This window comes from Saccostrea cucullata, unplaced genomic scaffold, assembly GCF_032062105.1.
Source record: "Saccostrea cucullata isolate Sc308-1 unplaced genomic scaffold, CSIRO_AGI_Scuc_v1 ctg15832, whole genome shotgun sequence".
NCBI lineage: Eukaryota > Metazoa > Mollusca > Bivalvia > Ostreida > Ostreidae > Saccostrea > Saccostrea cuccullata.
In genome coordinates, this window is record NW_026929144.1 from 2794 (window position 1) to 26648 (window position 23855).

The 23855-nt window shown below is 35.0% G+C and overlaps 1 protein-coding gene across 1 annotated transcript; it reads left to right on the forward strand.

Annotated features, from left to right (window-relative positions):
• The first annotated feature begins 4983 nt into the window (after positions 1-4983).
• LOC134279902 (uncharacterized) lies at positions 4984-22489 on the forward strand. Its single transcript, XM_062762320.1, has 21 exons — positions 4984-5170; positions 5526-5699; positions 6250-6357; positions 6474-6590; positions 6858-6995; positions 8953-9072; positions 9320-9577; positions 10292-10442; positions 10535-11687; positions 11778-12981; positions 13073-14397; positions 14669-15371; positions 15522-15638; positions 15726-16039; positions 16149-16247; positions 16524-16680; positions 17298-17481; positions 18403-19994; positions 20082-21434; positions 21524-22057; positions 22142-22489. The coding sequence occupies exons 1-21, from the start codon at positions 5128-5130 to the stop codon at positions 22411-22413; spliced, it is 10116 nt and encodes a 3371-aa protein (XP_062618304.1). The 5' UTR covers positions 4984-5127; the 3' UTR covers positions 22414-22489.
• The last annotated feature ends 1366 nt before the right edge of the window (positions 22490-23855 follow it).

A 23855-nucleotide genomic window follows, 5' to 3' on the forward strand; every position in this document is an offset into this window, starting at 1 on the left:
TGAGAATGATAGATTCCCACATTGCTGAAATTTAAGTAAGGGTCAAGCTATGCAACCCGATCTTGCCGGAATTGCTAGATCCGCGCCAGCTCTCGCTGGTCGATTTAAATGCAGCGGATAAGAGGATTATAATTATATCCTTATCAGAATACTTCTGACGTGTATAAATAATTTTCAGTGGTGGATATTTATTAATAAAATTTGTCCTTTTACTTTCTAGAAAAAATATAATAACTTGACATTCACAGTTTAAAGAAATTTAAACTTACTTTAACTGTAGAAGACAATATATACGAGTACTAGTATACAAAGAGCTGGGGATTATCCTATTTTAATGCTGCTAAAATCCTGTGGCACTTTAGAAAGTAACTTACCTGTCGTCAACTCAGCCGTTTTGATTAATACTTTCATTTACTTTTACTTATATGCAGTCTTCGTGGAACTTTAATTGAAAAGAGGATCGTGTCCAGTTGAGCATTCAGTTATAATCTATAAATAGATATGCTTACTTTACGAGGAGATAAGTAACACAGACAAACTTTTTCTTCACTGAATTATTTTTATGCATTCAGAAGCCTTTCGCACTAAAGAAAAAAATTTCCGACCATCTTACAACTTTCTGATTGAACACTTCACCAAGATTTGGGAGAAAGTAGGAAAACGTATGTTTCTAGCTCAAAAAAAAAATAATAAAAAGTTTCTAGTCTATTTTCTTTAACCTTTTTTGAACAATTTGTATTGATAAAGTTATGCAAAACATTCTCCTGCGTCAAATACAAGATTCCTTCAAAAAATGCTTAGACAATGCTCCTCATCGTTTTTTTTTATTATTACAAGATAAAATATTAACAAATTTTCGTAAATAGAAACATTTATTTTGTCGAATTGTGAAGTTTCATTCCATTTGATGAAATAGAACTCATGTTAGCCAATTTTCATATAAATATATATACAGTAAACTGACAATCAATTTGATTTGACAGGTCTCCAAGGATACGGCCAATCGATTTGTGGTTGTGTTGGAAACTGCACATGGGGTATTGAGGCGTTGTTCTTTTTTATTAGTTCAGTTAAATAATTCTGAAATGATAACATATAAAATCATGAGTAAAATATTTAAAAACTTGCTTTAAAATACGTTTTAATCGTTGTTTTTATGTTTTAATTTCATTATCATTTCTCATTAGATAATTGATAATTCATGGTAATATATAAGGAGATTACAATGGATACTTCCCGCCCTCGGAGTGGTTAAGATATAAAAGAAATCGTAGTAATTTTGCAGATAATGATGACGTGGTAAAAGTGCACGGTGAATAATAATTGAAATGTTTTTCAACTAGTAAAATATTGTTACGAATATACTACAGCTACGAATGAAACAATGATAATTTTTTTCTACATTTGCACCACACCTTGCAGCATAATTACATGTAACTTACTCAGCAGAAACCATGGGCATTATCACGTGACAAAGATCAAAGGTATCAGCAGGTGACTTATCTTGAGAGGCCTACATCTTCATTTTGATGAAAATAAATTCTTATCATTTATCATTGACTATATTTCATTGATGAAACCATTTGATTAGCAAATGTACTTAAATTTCCATTTACATTATATTTATTTCATTTTTTAAAGTTTCATGTATTTATGTATTTTACTCTTGAGACAGTCTGAAATAAAGATGATCACTATTTTAGATTTGAATATCTTGTGCCTGCCTTGCATGGATCTTTTTAAAAATTGTGATTAAAGTCCGCGTTTAGAAATGGTAAATTTTGTTTACTTGCTTACTTCTTATGCCTGCTACCCCTTTCGGGGCATAGGCAGATTACAAGATCCCTCCAGGCCCCTCTATCCTAAGCAATGCATTCTACTCCCTTCCAGCTCTTCCCAATTCTTTTGACATCTGACTCAAAATCTCTCCGCCAGGTGTTCTTTGGCCTCCCTCTCTTACGTTTATCTTGGGGGTTGCAGGATAGGACTTGCCTTGTGATGTTTTATGTGGCTTGCGTAGAGTATTCCCTATCCACCTCCACCTTCTCTGCATTATTTCTGCTTCTATAGGGTCTTGGATTGTTCTTTGCCACAGATTGGTGTTACTTACTTTGTCGGGCCATCTCATCAGACAAGAGTTGACAAATGTCTGGATCCTGTTGTGGCAACGATCATCCTCCATGTCTCTGAACCATAGAGAAGCACAGCCTGGTGTTAAAATCCCTGACTTTGGTGCATGTTCTTATTCCCTTGGTCTTCCAGCCAGATGTTTCCAAGTTGCAGGAATGAGCTACTCTTGCCTTTCCTATTCTTGCCTTTATGTCAGCTTCTGTTCCTCCTTGTTGGTCCACTATACTGCCAAGGTAGGTGAAGTGTTTTACTTCCTCTGTTTCCTAACCTTTTATATTTAACGGAGCATTTGATGGTGTGATTGCGCTTAAGATCTTTGTTTTTTTCGATATTGATGTTAAGTCCTATCTGTGCTGTTTCCTCCACTGTTGTAATTTTCTCTTGCATTTGTGGTGTCCACTGTAATCCATTTCTTCTATTGTCTGTGGATGATTTCATTATCCAGTCTATTGCAAGAAGAAACAGAAAGGGTGACAAAAGACATCCCTGACGAACTCCTGTTTTTACTTCGAATTGTTCCGTCAGTTGTCCTCCATGTATGACCCTCCATGTCAGGTGTTCATAAGAGGTACGGATGATATTTACCAGTTTACAAGGAACTCCGTAATGTCGCAGAAGTTTCCATATCGTTTCCCTGTCAACACTATCAAAGGCTTTCTCGTAATTTATTAAGCCTACATGTACATAGAGGGAGTAGTTCCATTCAGCACATTGCTCGATGATAATGCGCAACTTTCTATCTGGTCCGTACAGGATCTATTTTTTACGAAATCCATTTTTTTTGGTCAAAAACACCAATTTATCTTATCAGAGCATTCCTTTTATTATCTACACTGACCTGCTTCAAAGTATCGTAAGCTATAATTCTTAAACGTTCTTTCTTTTTTAAAGATAAAATATAGAACCTCCAATATATACTATGTGTAATTTTTTTATGCACCCGGATCGATAGATCCGGGGCGTATATTTGTTTTTGTCCTGTCTGTCTGTTTGTCTTCAAACTTGAACCTTCGCCATAACTTTTGAACCACAGGAGATAGAAACTTCATATTTAATATGTATACTCCACTCATTACGTTCTTTCAAACGACACCAAGGTCAATGACCTTGTGACCTTGACTGTGACCTATATGGTAAAATAGCTTTTTTTCTGCAAACTTTAACCTTCGCCATAACTTTTGAACTATAAAAGATAGAGACTTCATATTTAGTATACATAATTCACTCATTTAGCTCTTTTAAATGACATCAAGGTTAATGACCTTGTGACCTTTACTGTGACCTTTATGCTAAAAATAGCTTTTTTGAACCTTCAACAGAACTTTTGAACCATGAGAGATAGAGACTTCATATTTGGTATGTATACTCCACTAATCAAGTTCTTTCGAATGAAACCAAGGTCAATAACCTAGTGACCTTGACTGTGACCTATATGCTAAAATAGCTTTTTCGAACTTTGCTGCCGTCGGGTGCATAGTGGTTTACAAACACATCTTGTTTCCAACGACAAGTGAATCTCACAAATTAAGTATTCAAGAAAATATCGATTGCTTTCCTTAATTTTAGCGATAAGGGTCTTTGTGTATTCTTACTAATCTGAGATAAGTACATGTAGGAAGAGAAATTTAAGGGGGCCGACTTGGGTTATATTGTGCGAAAACTACAATAGAGAAACTTTTTTTAATTCTTAAACCATGTATAACTTATATTTACTTCAGTGTGCCAAGTTTAAGGAAAATCTACCGCCCAGGTATATTTAAATACAAAATATACAAATACTACAATAGACTTTTTGCTCAAACTATAATGTATGATGAGCAATACTATATTGTACATTATATGTAAGAACCACAAAATTCTATCGCCTTGTTTCCAGAGGGGGCATCTCATAAGGCCAAAAATAACGAAATTTCCTTGTTTTTATGGAATACTACAAACTATGACGCATACAAAGGATTTATACAAAAAATAATGAATATACGGGAGATATATTCAATTTTCTATGTTTTAAATTTCAAGAGCAAATACATGTATTTATTACTTTTTATTTTATAACATATTTTATTACCCGTTCTTTAAGAGCGTCACGTTATCTAACGTCAAAAACACAAGATTGGGTTGTCAATTATTTATCATTCATTAAAGAATGAATGAAATTTTGAGAAAAAAGAAAGTTTACAGATCTTAGCCTTTTTCCAAGATCTTAGCCATGGTGAGATTTCTTTACTCCAACAATCAAAGGAGAACTTAGTGGAAAAAAAATCGATGTCAAGGGAAGTGCATTATATGAGTGTCTTTGAAGCATCCCTATACAAAGATGCTGGAGGTTTTTGTTCATGGTTACAAGGACTTAAACTATGTTATTTATTGAATGTTGAACCTGTTTTACAAATGAATTCATTGAAATCTCGTCCACATTGACTCTAATTTCTTATTGTATAAATTTTCACTGATTCATGCAGTTGAGCTAAAAGATTGTCATGAAATACGAGTAGAAGAATAGTTTAATTCGGAATAATATCTAAATTATATCTAAATTATAGTCTAATTAGCAGTGATTAAAAAAAACACCAGAAATATATAAGAGATAAGTGTTTTGCGAAAATCAAATTCATTTCTCAGTGCCCTTGTCATTTGACTGAACTCTAATCTTTCAAGTTTAATATTTATCTCTTTTAAGTATATACATAGAGTCGTTTCATTTAAAACATTTCAGATAAACTCTAAAAGACATTTGTTAATCTGAAATTATTCAAAGTGGTCTCTACACGGTTTGCTATCAAGAAACGTGGACTGTGTAAACATTTCATTGTGTAATATCTGTGTAAACGGTGTAAAAGACAACCAGGAAGGATATTCGATTTTTTTTCTCTCGAAATTCTATTGGTCATTTTTGGGATTAAATTTCGTTATCTTCGACCTTTCATATATACTCTGCAGAGGTTACTGGTGATAGAGGAGTCCATACAAAAATGTAGAAAAAGGACTAAGAAGAAAATGTGGAACTGTTTATTATTTGTCTGTTTCTTCTTTGCATCATGTAAGTTGTAAAATTGTTAATAGCGTGTGTCTCATTTTAATTTGATATATATAATACTTTTCGCTGAAATAAAAAAAATTTATTAATAAAATTGATCCCATTCTGAAATTGAAATATCAAAGTACTAACATAAAATGCATTTTACTTCATAATTAGATTTCTAAAACTGCATTGAAATATGTCTTGCTTTAAAATACTTCGAAATATCTTTATTTCTAATTACATGTAGTTTTTAACCTTTTAATTCAACGAGAAACTGGTCATTTTCAACTCTGGTAGCAAAATTTTCTCTTCTAGATATTTTTACGTAAGATGCACGAAGTTAAAAAAAATGACATTTCATATGCATTTTCAGGTACAGCATACAATTTTGTGTGTAAATCGGGTTGGAGTTACCAGCATAATGATTATTGTTACAAGAAATTTTCTGGAATGTCAGTCAACTGGTACACGGCTCGAGGCATTTGTCGAGGACATGGAGGTTTTCTTGTAGGTGTAAGAGACAGGTCTAAACAAAACCACATACAAGGTATTAAATAATGTATTTTTTTTTTACGATAATACATTTACAGTTAAAATAATCTTTAGGAGTACAGTGTACATTGATAAGGTTTACCTTTATTTTTTTCTGAATCTTCATTATGAAATGAGAACACAACTGTAAATTATGAAGATAACGTTCGGTAATTAAACAGGCAAAATGATATTTGACTACAAAATTGTGAGAGCTTAACGTTTAATTGTATCTCAGTATGCAATCGATGCGCAGTTTTTTCCTCAAAACACATGTATTGAAATATAAGGCAGGTGTAAAACTCTTTTGTGTCTTTGAATTCAGTACAATTCAGGAAAAGACGTCGATTCATAAAGGTCGTTGATATACAAAGTGTATCTCGAAAATTGAAAACCGCAGCATGTCTAAATGTAGAATGGTTTTTAAAATTAGAATAAAAAAGAAACTGATTTATTAGGTCCTCTGGTCGGCATGTTGAGCTAACATTGAATTCCATTTCAATTTTTTTTTGTGGTCTGTTGTGTTCTTTTGATTATAATGTGCAGCAGAAGTTTGGTATTTCTAGGTTTGGCCAGAAGTGGACATCTCTGGACCGGAGGAAATGATCTCTCCAGAAAAAGACACTGGGTTTGGGACGAGGGAGATCGTATTTCTTTTTCGAACTGGGATTCACGTATGAAATAGAGCGTTATACGTAATTATGTGTTTGTATCCGAAAAAAATTATAATCGTAGAAAATTGGGATAGCACTATGCTGAAGATATTCATATAATTTTCTTGTAAAAACAGATGAACCAAGCAATAGCAATGGAAACGAAGATTGCATAGAGCTTCGAAGTGAACATTCCTGGACCTGGAACGACGAGTCTTGTTCAAGTGAAAGGCCATTTATGTGTGAATTACACGGTAAGTACAAATCCTTTGTGAATATTACCACAAATTTTATTTATAAACAGAAACTTTGCAATTGTAAGTTATTGAAAGACACATATACTAGTAGGTACTACAGTCTTATTTTCTAAGCAAGGAAACGATTTCCAAACAGAAATTAGGCTTTCATCTTCAGATCTATGTACAGTACGTTGCTTTCGAGGTTGATGACCAAACCTTGTGCCTGTTATATAAAAGTATAAAACAAAGCTAATATAATGAATTTTTCTTCTGGTTATGTAGCTTGCCATCTTCCGAAACATTGTATATCTACGACTTGTACCACCACTGATGACTATCAATGTACAAAATGTCAGGATGAAAAGTCAACACCTGAGTATTCTATTTACTGGCCTACTTCAAATAAGAAAGTTTGCGAAGGTATATAAATTTAGAGGGGTTTCCTTTTCTGATCACATTTTGTCCGGCGTCCGTCTGTCTAGCTGTCTGTCCGTCTGTCTGTTTTTTAAACTTTTCACATTTTCGACTTCTTCTCAAGAACCACTGGACCAATTTCAACCAAACTTGCCACAAAGTATTCTGAGGTAAAGGGGATTCAAGTTTCTTCAAATGAAGGGCTACGCCCTCATTCAAGGGGAGATAATTGAGAAATAGTGAAAAATTTGGTGGCATGTTTTAAAAATCTTCTTCTCAAGAACCACTGTGCCAAGAAAGATGAAACTTATGGGGAAACATCATCAGGTAGTGTAGATTCAAGTTTGTTCAAATCATGACCCCGGCCACTATGGCCGACCAAATTTTAACATAGAAATATACAGGAAGATTCTTTAAAAATCTTCTTCTCAAGAATAACAAAGGCATGATTGATCATATTTACATGCAAGCATCATCAGGTTGTGTAAATTCAAGTTTGTTCAAATCATGACCCCCGGGGGTAGGGAAGGGACACAATGGCCGACCAAAGTTTTACATAGAAATATACAGGAAAATTCTTTAAAAATCTTCTTCTAAAGAACAGCAAAGCCATGATTGATCATATTTATATGCAAGCATCCTCAGGTAGTGTACATGTGTAGATTCAAGTTTTTTAAATCATGACCCCGGGGGGTAGGGCGGGGCCACAATGGCCGATCAAAGTTTTACATAGAAATATATAGGAATTTAAAAAAAAATATTCTTATCAAGAATAACAAAGTCATGATTGATTATATTTATATGGAAGCATCCTCAGGAAGTGTAGATTCGAGTTTGTTCAAATCATGACCCCCGGGGGCAGGGCGGGGCCACATTGGCCGACCAAATTTTAACATAGAAATACATGGAAAAATTCTTTAAAAATCTTCTCTCAAGAATTACAAATCCATGATTGATCATATTTATACGGAGCATCTTCCGGTAGTGTAGATTCAAGTTTGTTCAAATCATGACCCCCGGGGGTCGGGCGGGTCCATAATGGCCGATCAAAGTTTTTCATAGAAATATATAAGATTTTTTTTTAATCTTCTTTTCAAGAATAGCAAAGCCATGATTGATCGTATATATATGGAAGCATTCTCAGGTAGTGTAGATTCAAGTTTTTTTCAAATAATGACCCCCGGGGGTAGGGCGGGGCCATAATGGCCGATCAAAGTTTTACATAGAAATATATAGGAAATTTTTTTAAAAAATCTTCTCAAGAATAGCAAAGGCATGATTGATCATATTTATATGGAGGAATTCTTGAGTAGTCTAGATTCAAGTTCGTGCAAATCATACCCTCTCCCCTTAAAGAAATGGTTGGGAATACTTTTGGGCTTAAATTTTTCGTTAATAAACTAATTTCTTCTTTTTTCCTAGCCAAAGTGCTCAGGTGAGCGATGTGGCCCATGGACCTCTTGTTTGTTATTTACTTATAAAATCAATATTTTAAGGGTTGTAACTGTGTTTCTTTTCTCTACATTTTTGAATACTTAATGTTACCTACCTGATCAATACATAGGACTCACAGAGGATATGACAGGTCCAAGGGGATGCTTACCCCTCCTTAGCACCTGATCTTACATCAGGGATTTGAAGGAGCCTGTGTCATATGCTCTATTTATTTGTATTGTTTATAGATTTTGTTTTAGATCGATCACTGTGCATTATCTTCATTTTTACTCATTTTTTTAACCAGGAGTCCCCCTTTGATGGGTCTTCCTTGTTTGATTTGAATGTTTCCTGGCTTGTTTTAAGAGGGAGGAAGTTATTTTCTAGACTGCTTCTGTCTTCATTATCTTTATTTTTCATTAAGCATAAAATTCATTTCTTAATTCTACTTTTTACATGTTTAATGTACTTGATACATGTTTTAAAAAATTTCAGTTGTAAGAGAAAAATTAATATTTTTTTTTTCAAGCTACGTGTTCATGGAAGGAGAATTGGTGTTGGCCTGGCACATGCGCAGGAAATTTGGCAAAACACTGTGTTTGTAGCGATGGCTTCCTAAAGTCATCTTCTGATCCGGCTCGTTGTCAGTGTAAGTTAATTATGAGATGATTTAAAGGTGACCAGTCGCATCAGAACTTTAAGAATTTTTTACACGGGGCAACTGGAAATGCGGTTGTCAACTTTTTTAACGACTTATATTGAGAAAAAAAGTCCTTAACGGCCTTAGGATTAAAAAAACACAAAAGATAAGTTCTTTACGCCGATAAAAATAGAAATTGCTGCTTTAATTTAAATTAATTTTTTGACAATAAATATTTCAAATTTTTATTGGTTAGTGTCCAAAAAGCCGCAGATTCTTACTTGTCGATTGGGTGCTGAAAGTAACAAAGGTGAGATGGGTAATTCAACCTCACATGGAGAGTGCAAAAATGAAGAATCAACATCTATCAACTTTCAACCAAAATCGCTGTCTTTTAATTTTGTCATGTTATTTGAAACACCAAAGAGTCTTCCCAGCAAACCAATTCGTATCAGCGAGTCTCATTTTGGTGTTGTCCATGCTGAAGTCCAAGTATATAAGGAGGATTTAACAAGTAAGTGAATCTACACATTTAGACGATTTTAATGCCTATTTATCTTATATTTTTCAGAGAAGTTATTCATTAAAAATACTTTTATTAATTGACACTCAAGGTATGTCGTCGAATGAATAATCATATGATCAAAATTTCATTTTTATACAAGACGTTGGCAGGACGATTTTTATTTTTGACCTTAATAGCTTGTTGTCGCCATAAGTCATATAATTTGTATGGTCATGACTTTCTTAGATTAAAATCAGCTGTACAATTCAGTGGATTCAGTGGATTCTTTAAAAAAAATCATAACACAGAAAGCAGATTTGAATAAATGCATACAAATAAAATAAACGAAATTTCTTAAATTCTGAATAGTGTTTATGAGGTTTGTACCTCTTTTAAATTTGATTATTAGGGGGACACATGCAAGAAAAATTTATACATAAGTGGAACACCTCAAATATTCACTTAATGTAACTCTTAGTGTTAATCTACTACGTAAATCTTTTTTCACATGTGTTTACAAAACACTATAAATGAAATTTGTCAGTTGCTCTGTGTACCATTTTGATATCCTGATATCATGAGATGCTCACTCCTCCATGGCACCTGATCCCACCTCTGATGTTTTGGAGATCTGTTTGCTCTGCTCCTATTTTGTATTGTTTTATGGACTTTTGATCTTGAATACTGTTCATTATCTCCATATGTTCAATAATCTCTTCTCAGGAGCAAAATCTACCTTGCATATAGAACAGATGACAGACAAATCAAAATGCAATACACAGATGGACGATTTACATCCAAAGTCAGACCATCCTATAGAGTGTAGGCATGTCATTCCCAATCAATCAACATGGTTCTTAAACAATGGACAAAGGTTGTGTAAAAGTTGTTTTATAAATGATTTAACAGTGTTTGCATTTTTTGATATTAATTTCATTTCAATCATAATTATATTTATTTGACTAGGCTCTGTTTATCGTATAAAGCTGAGAGTGGGGGATACATGAAGTACAAAGACTTCAGTAACAAAGTGTACCCTGCAGTCAGTTACAACAGGGTAACTGAGTCAAATGATGTATGCCTTCTTTTCGATTCCTCCCCACCAAAGCACTGTAGTGAACTTTCGACTTGTCCAGGACAAGAGCCAATACAATTTATATTCGGTCGCTTGACAAAAGATCCTACTTTGAAGATCAAAATTGAAGGATGGAATGATCCATTTCCAAGAAGACCCGACCAAGCATCAGGCATTAAGAGTTTTTCCATTAGCATCCATGAAACAAAAGAGGTTGACAACCAAACACTTTCCATGGATGAAAAAGCTCTTCAGACTTTCAATATTTCTCATGCTGAATTCAGTGTTACACTGCCTCACCAACCAGCCCTTTTTGGCATTTCTCTGGAAGTGTTGGATCATGCTGGAAATGTGAAATCTGCTAGAAGATTCGTTATGTTCGATAATTCCTCCGAAATTAAAATCAATGGCGAAAAAAGGCTCCAGGTATATACAGCAAGCTCAAAAACCAATTACACCTGGCAAACAAATAATGGAAAGAGCTGTCTTTCATGGGAAAACCGATATTACAATTCGTACAACCTGAGATATAATCTCCTACGCAAAATGCAAAAGGATTATCATGGAATATATCAAGGCGTGTACGAACAAGAGAGCGGAATTTTACCGATATCTGGAACAACCAATATTTTCGGAATAGTATCATACCATTACTCATGGTTTAAAGAAAATAAAAGAATGTCCTCATACATTTTGGTACCACGCTTTCCTACCCAATCTTTATGTGTTGATCTTGATTTGAAAGATGGAGAAACTCACACAATCACCGTGATTTCAAAAGATTTGATGAATAATTCGCTTTCTGAAAATATCACTTTTCATGTCGATTCCAGTGTACCTGATATTGAGGATATCTGGCTGAAAAAGGATGGCGTGAGACAACTGTTTGTTCATAACTCCACCGATCTGTCAAAAATGACCCTAGAGTTCCAAGCTTTTGACTCACACAGTGGCCTTTATTCAATCGAATACTTCCTTGGCACGTCCCTCGGAGGGAAAGAACTTGCATACAAAACCATTGCAGTGCAAACTTTAGGAAATAAGGTAGAGTAACTGCGTTTTCCTTTATTCTGAATGTAAATCAATTAGCTTTTAGTTATAAAAAAGTAACTGTCTTGTCATCATCAATTTCAGACTTGCGAAGCTCTTGTGGACTGCTATTGTCCTAGTGTGGGACCTTGTGAACACTCTATGTATAGAGTGGAATTCAACCATCTTATAAAGAACAACACACATATTGGTCTGCACAACCGAGAATACCATTTTACAGTTAAAGTAACAAATGGAGCCAGGTTAGTTAGTATACAACACGTGGATATCCTTTCGGATGATTCTCCTCCACATAAAGGTGTCGTTTACGAGGGACCTCAAGGTTCCCCTGATATTGACTACACAAGTGGAAATTCTGTTAATGCTAGATGGGACGGATTCATAGATCATGAAAGTGGGATAATGAAATACAGGATAGGTATCAGCGATCACTGTCTCACAAAAGGAGAGATGGGTGTATATTCTCATGATTTATCAAAGAATTTTAGCATCCATGAGTCTACAGAACAATCTTTAAGTATAAGTCTTCCTAACGATGGTCTATATGTTGTGTCCGTAATTGCATATAATAACGCTTTGGAACCTTCCGATGTTGCATGCTCTGATGGAGTGACTCGAGACTCTTCCAAAGTAATTGTTACCGATGTTGTTCTAGAATCTGCAAAAGCGAAGGATGTTATTGGATGCTACGACAACAAAGCTTGGCATATTCTGCAAAATCTAACAGCTTACGAGCTTAAGACTACTGAGAAATGTCTCGAAATATGTAGTCGTAACCTTTCTATGTCACTTATAGCTTATCTTCCAAAAAGTAATCTATACGCAAATCATTCTGAATACTCTGCAACCATGTGTAGCAAACTCTCACAGTATACGGAAAACTGGTTTATTTATCTTCCGTCCGATAAAATCAAAATGACCTGGAAGTTGGAAGAAAAGGAATCTCAGATACATAATGTTGAGGTTGGATTTGGTTCAACTGCAAGTTCTTTTTCATTTCCTGATTTGATATCGTACTCAGATTCTCATAAGATTGACGAGTTTCATATCATGCACGCAGGCTTAGATACTGGTTTGCCACTTTATCTATTTCTCAAAGTAATAAACAAAGCTGATCTGAAAACGCTTGTGACTTTTGGTCCACTTATCATTGACGAAACACCACCTATATACAAAGGGAATGTTGTTGTATTCCAAGATTCTGCCGATATCGTTGTTGGATGGAACAGTGATACATTTCTCGAAGCCGAACAGAAGGAGTCAATGGATTCAATTCTTTTCCGCTTAGGTAAGAAAAAAACTACTTTACTGATTTTTTATTGTTATTATAATACACTTTTTGATGGGGCTTAAAAATATAATTGTTGATGTTTTTGCAGGAAGTGCCGGAAAGATACTGACGCCTTATCTGGAAGCCAAGATAAAGGAACAGTGTCCAAGAAATCTTTCTTTTTGCTTCAAGTACTCAATTAATCGTATCTTCAAAATGAATTTCAATAGTAATTCCAGATTCTACTTCCAACTATATGTTTATAACATAGCAGGCCACTTTCTCGAAGTTCGATCTGAATCTTTTCTCTTACCCTCTCGGTATCCACCGACAAATGGGACAATCATAGAAACTCTTCCAAATAATTCTCTAGAAGGAGAGGATGTTGACTTCATATTCCAAACCAACAAAGTATGCTTTGACTGGAAAGGCATATGGCATATTCAAAATATTTCTTTAGAAGTTGGCATTGGTTCAACTAAAGAATCTGCAGATATCGTATCTTTTCGGAACATTTCAGAAAATACGAAGTGCATTTACAATTTGAATCTATTGCATTTCAAGAAATACTATACTATAGCACGCGCTACTGTTGGGCTTCACTCGACTTTGATTATTTCAAATGGATTTACCGTAATAGATAACTCAAGTATATCAAATTCGCTTGTTGTTCATAGTGGGACTAGCTGTAGGATGAGACGCAACAATCGTATTCCAATTATTTTAAATAAAAATCAAGGAACATTTTCAGTAGTCAGCGCTCTTCGGGAGATTCAGGTCTACACAATTTTAACAGACGGAAGCCCGGTAACCAGCCAAGATGTGGTTTGGATTGATAAATCTCGACATCAATTCATTCCAATTATTTCCTACCCTACATTCCATATTTTGAATACCACCGCTTTAAGTAATGTCTCCATTTCCTCTTGCGAGGAAGGAAAACAATTTCAGAAAAGTAAGCATTCTTTCGAAGTTTTTTGGACTGTAAATAATGAGACTGCAAACTTTATCACTCATTACAAATGTGGTTTGTTTAAAATAAACAAAGACGGGTCCAGTACAATTGTGGAACCGCTCAAAGACATAAGTAGCGATTCACAATTCCAGTTTACTGGATTGCATTTGCAAAATTTCCAAACTTACCATGCATTAGTTCAACCATGTTTCCAGAAAGTCTGCTTACAAGGCAAATTCACGGAAGCAGTCACTGTTGAAGAAGGAAGTTATCCTATAAATGAGACGGAGGCTTTTATGAAAATGAATGAAGGTGAAACAAGAGTTGTAGATGTACAAGTAAAATTTAGTGCATATGAGTGTGGGTTATCTGGAGAACCATTGGGATATGCAGCGGCCTTACTTGATACAAATGTGCCACAAAATCAATTGACGTCATGGATTTTATTTTCTCCTTATTCTAGGAAAGGATGTCTTAATGTAAGTGCACATAGATTAAGCTCAATTAAAGTATTTTTTATCATCTTCCTTTCAGATTTTTATCTCAAAAATTATATTCTGGGAAATACAGGACAACTTGTTCTGTTCTTACTTTTGGGTTCATTTGTCATTTGTAACACAAAAACCTTTCTAAAGCAATGCAATAATAATCAGCATGCATGCACTTTCCTGAAGAAAGAATTAGTTGTATTCAATGATCGTGAATTATACTCTTGTATCATATTAACTATCGAATTCTTTCTTTTTACAGGGCAATTTAACATTTCACTTACCTGTTTATGGACACAAAAGAATGGAAATTTGTATCAAAGGACTTTGTAAAACAGGACAGTCAATCAACACCTGTACAAGTCCTACTATGTTGTCAAATCCAAATGAATTTTCCGCGCTTACTTTATACGAAATAGACTCTAGCTCTGTAAATCTTCAGGATATTTTAAGACTTGCAAACAGTCAGTTCTTAGGAGATAAATTACAACTGCTGCACGAAAATGAGGTTGACGTAACACCACCTGGTAGGAAAATATACGGATTTTTAAGTGGGGCGTCTGGAAAGTCCATTACCTGGTATCTCACCACGAAACAATTATCACAAAAAGTCTCCTGTCAAAGTGATATGGATTGTCTTCAATCAGTAACCTCAACAGATGGAATAGGAAGATTTAATACACAAAGACTCCCACCCAATCATAAATATTTCATATGTGTCTTTGCTGAAGGAATGAATTTTACTTCTGAAAACAAAGTGAAGAGTGAAGATATTTCCCTCTGTGGGAATGGATTTATTGTTGATAATTCGCCTCCGAAAGGCGGAGAAGTTAAGATTTTAAGTAGCAATGAAGAATTTGTTACAAGCGAAAAGGAATTAGAAATACAATGGTCAGGCTTTTCAGATATTGGAGTAGAAATTTCTCATATTGAACCTGGCATTGCAAGATATGACCTCTGTATAGGTAATTCTCTCTCTCCCCCTCTCTCTCTCTCTCTCTCTCTCTCTCTCTCTCTCTCTCTCTCTCTCTCTCTCTCTCTCTCTCTCTCTCAACTAAATAAGTAAATATTAAAAAGTTATAATATAGTACTAAAATGTAAAATCATGTTGGCAGGTTCCTTTCCAAGAGGGCAGGATATTTTACAGTCCAGAAACGTTGGGTTACAGACATCAGTGTTTATTCCAAACTTGAACCTGACGAACGGAATGACGTATTTTGCTACAGTAAAAGGTAATGTTAATTACATTTATAACCATATACACAATATTGATTTAACAGTACATTCACATAATCAAACTCACTATCATTTTTAAACAGCATTTGATCGAGCTGGTCATGTGACAGTCGTTTCCTCTCCGGGAAAGACCTTAGATGTGACCCCTCCTGACATTGGTACGATCTTCATCGGAAGTCCTAAATCACAAACTGCAACGCTTTCCACGAATGATATTTTTGTACACTGGGACGGATTCGGGGACAACGAAAGCGGTCTAAAGCAGATTTTGATGGGTATTGGTTCCAGTAATGTTTCTACAGATATTCTGGAATTCTACCCTGTGGATGGAGAGTTTGCTGAAATTCAACTACCAGAATTCATGATTGATGGATATCAGTATTATATATTGCTAAAGGTGTACATTTTACTTAAGGTTATCAGTAAGAAGTATTGATAGCAAAAAAAAAATCAGTTGAAGGTTTTGGCAAGGAGGTTTTAGTAAGTATCTTAATATATTTTTACAGGTTGTAAACCATGCAGACCTGAATGTGATCACTGCGTCTGAACCATTCCTGTTTGATCGAACTCCGCCTCATGAAGGCCTTGTACAAGATGGTCTAACGGTTCGTTTCATTAAAAAAATAGTTACATCAGCAGAAAAGTACTGTAGTAAACTATAGTTTACTAGAGTATTAAAGTTTTCACTATATTGTATCAAAGTATTTTAACTTTTGATTACAGATCGTTATATTTGATTTTTAAAAATTCTTACAAGGATTTTTTTTTTTTAGATGAAAAAGTAATGCTTCTTGTATATTTACATTTTTAATATTTGATTGTTGATGTTTGATTTAATACATATTAAAAGAATAATCTTCTGGTACACCTTTATATCTTAGGACGATGTTGATTTTCAAAATGATACTAGGAAGTACGCGTGTCACTGGTCAGGTTTTCTGGATTCTCACACCGGAATTCAGTATTTTGAAGTAGGTATAGGAACACAGCCGTTTCTCTTTGATGTATTTCCTGCCAGCAATGTAGGACTTTTAACGAGTAAGTTTTGCAAGGAAGATAATAAAGGCATTGGCATTACATATCTGACTTTTTAAAAATAGATTACTGCAGTAATAAGAATTGTTTGAACGAAATATGATTACCGTTGAAATATATTGATTTTTAAAATTATTATACATTTGCGGAAATCATTTTCATGTGTCACCATTCTTTCATATAAACTGGGAAAGAAACCTTTCTACTGATTTTACACAATTGCAGTTTTTAATTGCATTTAATCTTTATGTACATCTTAACTGTAATTTAATGTTTTATACAATAGAAAAATGTCTGTATTCTTGAAGATAACACAAACATACCAATATTACGATTATCTCATTTCTGTCTTATGGAATTAAAACTTTGGCAAAGATTCAACTTAATATTGGTTGACATAAGTAAATTATGATTATATTCATGGAATAGATTTTAGTCAGTAGATAGAAGAAAGTGTTGATCTGTGAGGTCAATCAGAGATTCGTGTTCAATAAGTCCTATATCAGTTAAAAATATGGGTTCTGGGAGAGGAGGCTTAAACTGAAATCTACGAGTATCAGTATTTGGTCTTCAATAAAATTGTGAAACTTCTTATTTTATACAAAACAAATTCTTTCCAGATTTTACTTGGAACAGCATGTTTGAACCTGGTGTTAAATACTTTGCCACCGTCAAAGCTTGTAACCATGCTGAATTGTGTACTAGTGTATCGTCAGACGGGGTGATCATGGACAATTCTCCTCCAATCCCTGGACTGATCCATGTCGGTTTTAGCGACCAACACGAACCTTTTATGCCTTATAAGTATGTAATCTATTCATCTGACTATTAATGGAGGAATGGCACACCCAAAATTTTATTTAATAGATCTCTAAGACTTTTCTTTTAATGTTTCCAGCATTGAGATACTGACATTAGCTCATAATTATTATATATGTAAAAACATCTTATTTTTTTTTCTATGCAAACTTTTTATAAAACTCTTATAAAACAAGCATTCTGAGAGTATTGCTTAAGCAATACATGTCCCCTACCGAGTTCCCCTTTTTCTTTAAGATTTCATTTTATAAATTCAAAAGTTATGACCAAGGTAAAACTGCTTCATTTTGAGGATGTGAATGCCTTTAACCTAATAAAAGAAATCCACAAAAGGACGAAAATTCTTTTCATTTTTTCAATGTCTTTTCTCGCCTTGTAATTTATGTTGACCCTCTGAATTTAGCACAACAGAACCCGATCTTAAACCATTATGGAAAAATTAAAAATGCCATAATTCTGTCAAAAATCAATGAAGCTAAACGAAGTTCAAACTTGATCTGTAACTTATCAAGATACAAACCGAAATTCAGCTCAATATCTGCAAGCGTTTAAAAAAAGTGCGGAAAATCAAGAAGGACAGACTGACGGACAGACAGACAGAGGAAACCTATAGTCCCCTCCGGTTTTACCGATAGGGGACTGATAACTAAGAGCTATTATGGGCTTTTCAAAATGTGCACGAAACAGTGGTCATTCGCAAAATTTTGAAACGTAAAAATTAATCAACAGCATTTTGATCCGAATTCGCAAAATAAAATCGACGTAAAAATTTCCAGATTTACGGTATTATTAAACCATGACTTAACATGGATGTTTTAAAGATTTTTGAAATAAAATTTTAGTGATGCTTTACTCCTTAAACATGGTTATTAATTTGAAATTAATTACATACCTTCTTCTTTTTAGTAACTCTATTTCTGCATCTTGGGTTGGGTTTGTGGACCCACATTCTGACATTGACCATTTTGAATGGTGTCTGGGAACTTCCCCGGGATACTGTCAGATCGTAGCTTTTGAAAATATAATGCTATCGAACCGGGTGACAAGGACAGGCCTTCATCTTCCTCATTCAACCGATCTCTACCTAACACTTCGCGCATTTAATAAAGCTGGCTTGGTGACAGAGCGTACTTCTCCAAAATTCCAGGTAGATCCAAGTCCTCCAGTTTTAGTCCAGAATCCAGAATTCATCACAGGTGCACATGGACTATCACTCATCAACGGAACGCAGTTTGACGGTTCTTTGGTTACTATTAGATGGCTTTTTCAAGATATGGAGAGTTCCATCATTAAGCACCATATAGTATTGATGAGCAGTCGCAATGGGCATGTCATGTTTGAAAAGAATGAAATTGGTTGTCAAACACAGATTACAATCAAATCTTCAAATGAAACCTTTCTCAGAGATGGGGATTCCTATGTCGCTAAGGTAACTAGCTGTAATGGCGCTGGTCTTTGCACATTTGCAACATCAAGTTCACTCCTTATTGACTCCTCTCCGCCATCACTTGGGGGTTTCATGAATCCAATGTCATGGCACAATAATGGGACGACTACTACAATTCACCTAGCGTGGTATGGTTTTGTGGATAATGAATCAGGAGTTCAAAACTACACTGTAAGTGTTAGTAAATCATACTCTGGGAATGAACTGTCAAATGGTTTGATTTCTGTGCAGCACAGCGACAGAACTCAGCAAGTGTTGTCATTGAACTTATCAAAGAAACTTAACAGCAATGACGTTATCATATTATCAGTCACTGGAACAAATAATGTAGGACTGAAAAGTAAAACGGAAAAGGTGTCTGTCGTCCTTGTGTCTAACAATAAATATAATACACAGGGATATCTCTCAATTCAGCGTCATTCCTGTGTCTCTCATTACTGCAATAACGACTGTACCTGTGCAGTAGTAGGTAAAAAGTGTTTAAATAAAATCAATGCACCTTGCACAGAATTACAAAATGTTTCAAATGCGAGTCTTAATGTGATGGTTCATTTTGGGTTATCGCCAAAACCCTTAACAATGTCTGCCAGTTCCTCGTGTATATCAGGATTTTGGGAGAAAGAAGCAGGATCGTTAAGAACAGTGATGCGCTATGAATGGAGTCTTGGTGAAAAGGGGGAAAGTCCAGGAAGTGGAATATTTGACGCAGCTACAGAAAGTATATGGCATGATATTGGCATCAGTCACGAATTGGTATATTGTTTGCCACCCCACAAAAGACTGCAACACGGACAGCACTATATTCTCTATATAAGAGCGTGGGTCTCCGAGTCTGAGTTTGCTATATTCACGTCAAACTCTCTTTTGATTGATTTTACTCCTCCACAGATAAGACTTGGTCGAGCAGTGATTGAATCAGTGGATAACTGCAGAAATGATGTCGATTTCATTGGTACTTTAAGACAGTTTAAAGTATGTTGGCAAAAACTATTCTCGGAAGGACAGGGACACATAGTAAACTACGATATAAGTGGTGGAACAAGACCTTATGGTACATCTTTATTCTTCTTCTATATTCCATTATACTTTTAGTTTACTTTTTATCGACCTCAATAAATGTATTTTTATTTATTATTAGGTGATGACTTCATAACACGAAGATCTGTCCATTTATCTACCTCTTTAGACGTTAATCAAACAATGATAGCAGGAACTACTTATTATTTCACAATTTTTGCGATAAATAATCTGGGACTGGAAACCGCGGCAATGTCAGATGGAATACTTCATGATGTTGATTACCCTGTATCTGGTATTGTATATAACACCAAACATTTTCGAAATATTTTATATCAGTCTTTAAACTCTTCTGTTGCAACATCATGGCATGGCTTTGAAGATCATCAGTCGTCGATTAAACTCTATGAGGTAGGTGTTTATGAAGAAGATGACGGAACAGTAATCCAGAGAGATAAATCAGCCTCCATTTCAACTTTCTACACATTCAATAACATAAGTTTGCAGCACAACAGAAGTTATCATACTCGGGTTCGAGCATTCGATGCAATGGATCATCCTTCTCAATATGTACATTCAAACCCAATAAAAATAGATAACACTCCACCTGTCGGAATAAAGTGCAAATCGTTTGAAAAAATTGAATTTCAAGTGTCCTCAATTACGAGTCATACAGACATTTATAACATGAAGAAAAAGGTGGTGAATGGTGTTTTTACTGCTACAAAGGATGATATTTACAAAATTATAATCAAGTTACCTGGTAGGTTACAACTTAGTACCCTCAAGTTGCATATTGGAAATAGAACAATGCTACTGTACATGTCACAAACTGCTGATTCGAGTACTTCTGCAGAACACGAGTTTTTGTCCAGCAATGATGGCCCAGTCAACTTAAGATTTAGTGTGGTAAGTCGAAAGGATATACCCAATGAAAGTATTTCAGTACGTCTTCAACATTGTAATTTGTCAGAAGTCAGTACAAATCCATTAATTGTTCGTCAAATAAACCCTGGAACAGTGTCCGTCTGCAGTTTCATCTTCGATCCGGAAAGTGGTGTTGAAAACGTTTTAGTTGGAGCTGGAACAACCAGAGGAGGATATCAAGTGAGATTATTGTCTCCTTTCTCGAAATCCAATCACGGTTTAATACATACGGATGCTCCACATGGCAGTCGAATCCATCTAACAGCTATCGCAAGAAACTATGCTGGTTTATCGTCAATGTTTCAACATGAAATAACTTTAGATCACAGTGCCCCTATTTTGAAAATTTTGAATGTCGATGTTCGAAACTTTGCAATAGGACAGGATTTGGAATTTCTTAACAACACTGATCAAGGTGTTGCAGAAAATGATACAACCACCATACATGCAGAGTCGACTCGGACGATCAGAAACCACACTGAAGTTACAGTGACATGGAATGTTACAGAGGAGGAATCTTATCTTCTATCTTGTTATTGTTCTGTTGGTATGTATAAATATCTATAATATACTTAGTAAATGAGCTGATGATTCAAAGTAGTTGTACTATCAAATGCAAGTTTTATTCTGTTTCAGGTCATTCCCAAGCTTCTGCATTATCGGGACGTTGGCAAACTAGTCCTGATAACAGAGAATGTAAATTGTCAAACCTGTCATTCCCCCATGGAACAACAATATATGTTACCGTTCAATGCATAAATAACGTCCAGCTTAAAGCCGAAGAGACAGCAGGACCTTTCAAAATTTACCATAAATCACCACAGATCGAAAGTGCCTCCCTTTCATTTTATTCAAGTAACCGTAATACATTTTTGAGGAAGGAGTCGACAATCCCTTTGCAAGAAAACTTGACAAGTATCGACTTTTTCTGGAATGGATTTCAAGATGAAGGTGGAATATCCACCTATGAAACTCGGGTACGAAAGAATGGAAAAGTCATTGCGCCATGGAATTCGGTTGGTCTAAGGAATTGTGCAACACGCGTAATACAGAATTCAAAAGCCGGAGACATCATTAATGTAGACGTTCGCGCAGCAAATGGCGGTGGATACCGAAGTCAAATATTGAATTCTTCTATCATTCTGGACAACAGACCACCAGGCTTACAGGGTAATTTATATACATGTAATCTTTAATCATTTTGATGAGTTTCTTTTGTGTATACCGGTATTTACCCAAGTTTGTTTTCCATAGGTGAGTCAGCATCTTTTACTTCATCTGGTGGGAATGTTTCAATACAATGGAACAAGGTTTTCGTACCCTCTCAATATGGTGCCACGGTCTACCAAGTTTCGGTGGGTTCCAGCGCTGGAAGTTCCGATCTTCAATCACCCATATCCACTCTGGCAGAAGAAGTACATTTTGAATGGACACCAGATGCCTCCCAACATCAGATCTTTGTCAACATTCTGGCCTTTGCACCAAATGGCGAGTTCTCTCGATATAACACCCGATTTTATGTTTAAGAACCTAATATTCAACAAGTTATGTTGTCTAAATTACATCTAACGCAAATGATTAATTTTTTCATATTATTATCGATATACCGTCCATAAAAATTATCTAAATGTTAATTGATGTAGAAATTTGCTGTGTGTAAGCCTAGAATGTATCATGTAGAATAAACTTTGCAAATGAATTTTATCTGTTGTTATTATTTTGACTTTTATTACGATCATCCTGTAGTAAATAATACGTATGGTGCAGGTTTTACCTTAAACACAAGCATGCGGGTTGGAACAAGTAAGAATTAGGATTATCAAAACTACTGCTAATGAAGATATTTGTACGAACTTATCTATATATTACGGAAGGAGGTTGAAAATGACATATCTATAGTCACTTAAAATTGTGACTTTATTCATTAATTGTGCGGTCCTGTTTTTCTTTATTGATATTATTTATTATTGAAAATTTTAAACAAGGTTTAAGAAATTATATAAAACTAAATGTCCATTCAGTATTTACATCTCTCTCAGCTTGCAAATTACAAGGGATACATATCTGATAAACAGTTCGATTACATTTTTAATTCGAGTTTTGTAGGCGCGGTTATTCTTGCCTCACTGTGATAACGTAGAAGTCCGTCTGTCTGTCTCTCTGTCTGTCCGTCTGTTTGTCCGCAAAAACTTGAACCTTGCCCATAACTTTCGATTTAGTGGAGCTATGATTTTCATATTTCACATGTGTATTCCTTGTGACAAGACCTTTCTTTGGGTACTACCAAATTTGACCTTGGAGTTGGACTCACTTTTCCACAAAATTCCAAACTTTTACTTTGGCCATAACTTTTTAACGATAGATACTAGGACTTTCATATTTCACATATGCATTTTTGTGACAAGACCTTTCACTGGATACCAAAAACTTTGACATTTTGGCCTTGACCTTTGAGATTTCCGTAAGTATGAAAAAACTTTAACCTTGGCCATAACCCTTGAACGGAAAGGGCTAGGGTTTTCATACTTCACATAATTATGTAATCCTTGTGAGAAAACCTTTCACTGTATACCAATAGTTTTGACCATTGGAGTTGGACCTACTTCTAAGAAACAAACCTTGACTATAACTTTTAAAGGCTTGGGCTAAGGCTTTCATACTTCACATATTTAATCCTTATGACAAGACCTTTCATTGGATATCAAGAACTTTGACCCTTTGACCTAGCCTTGGCGTTTGACCTACTTTTTAAAAACTTTAACCTAGCTTGGTTAATACTTTTGAATGGATAGGGCTAGGGCTTTGAAATACTTCACATATGTAATTCTTGTGACAAGTCCTTTCTTAAGAAACCAACAACTGTGACCCTTTGACCTTGACTCTGGAGTTTGACCTACCTTTCAAAAACTTATCCATGGCCATAACTTTTCAACAGGTAGTGCTAAGGCTTTCATATTTCACAATCGTA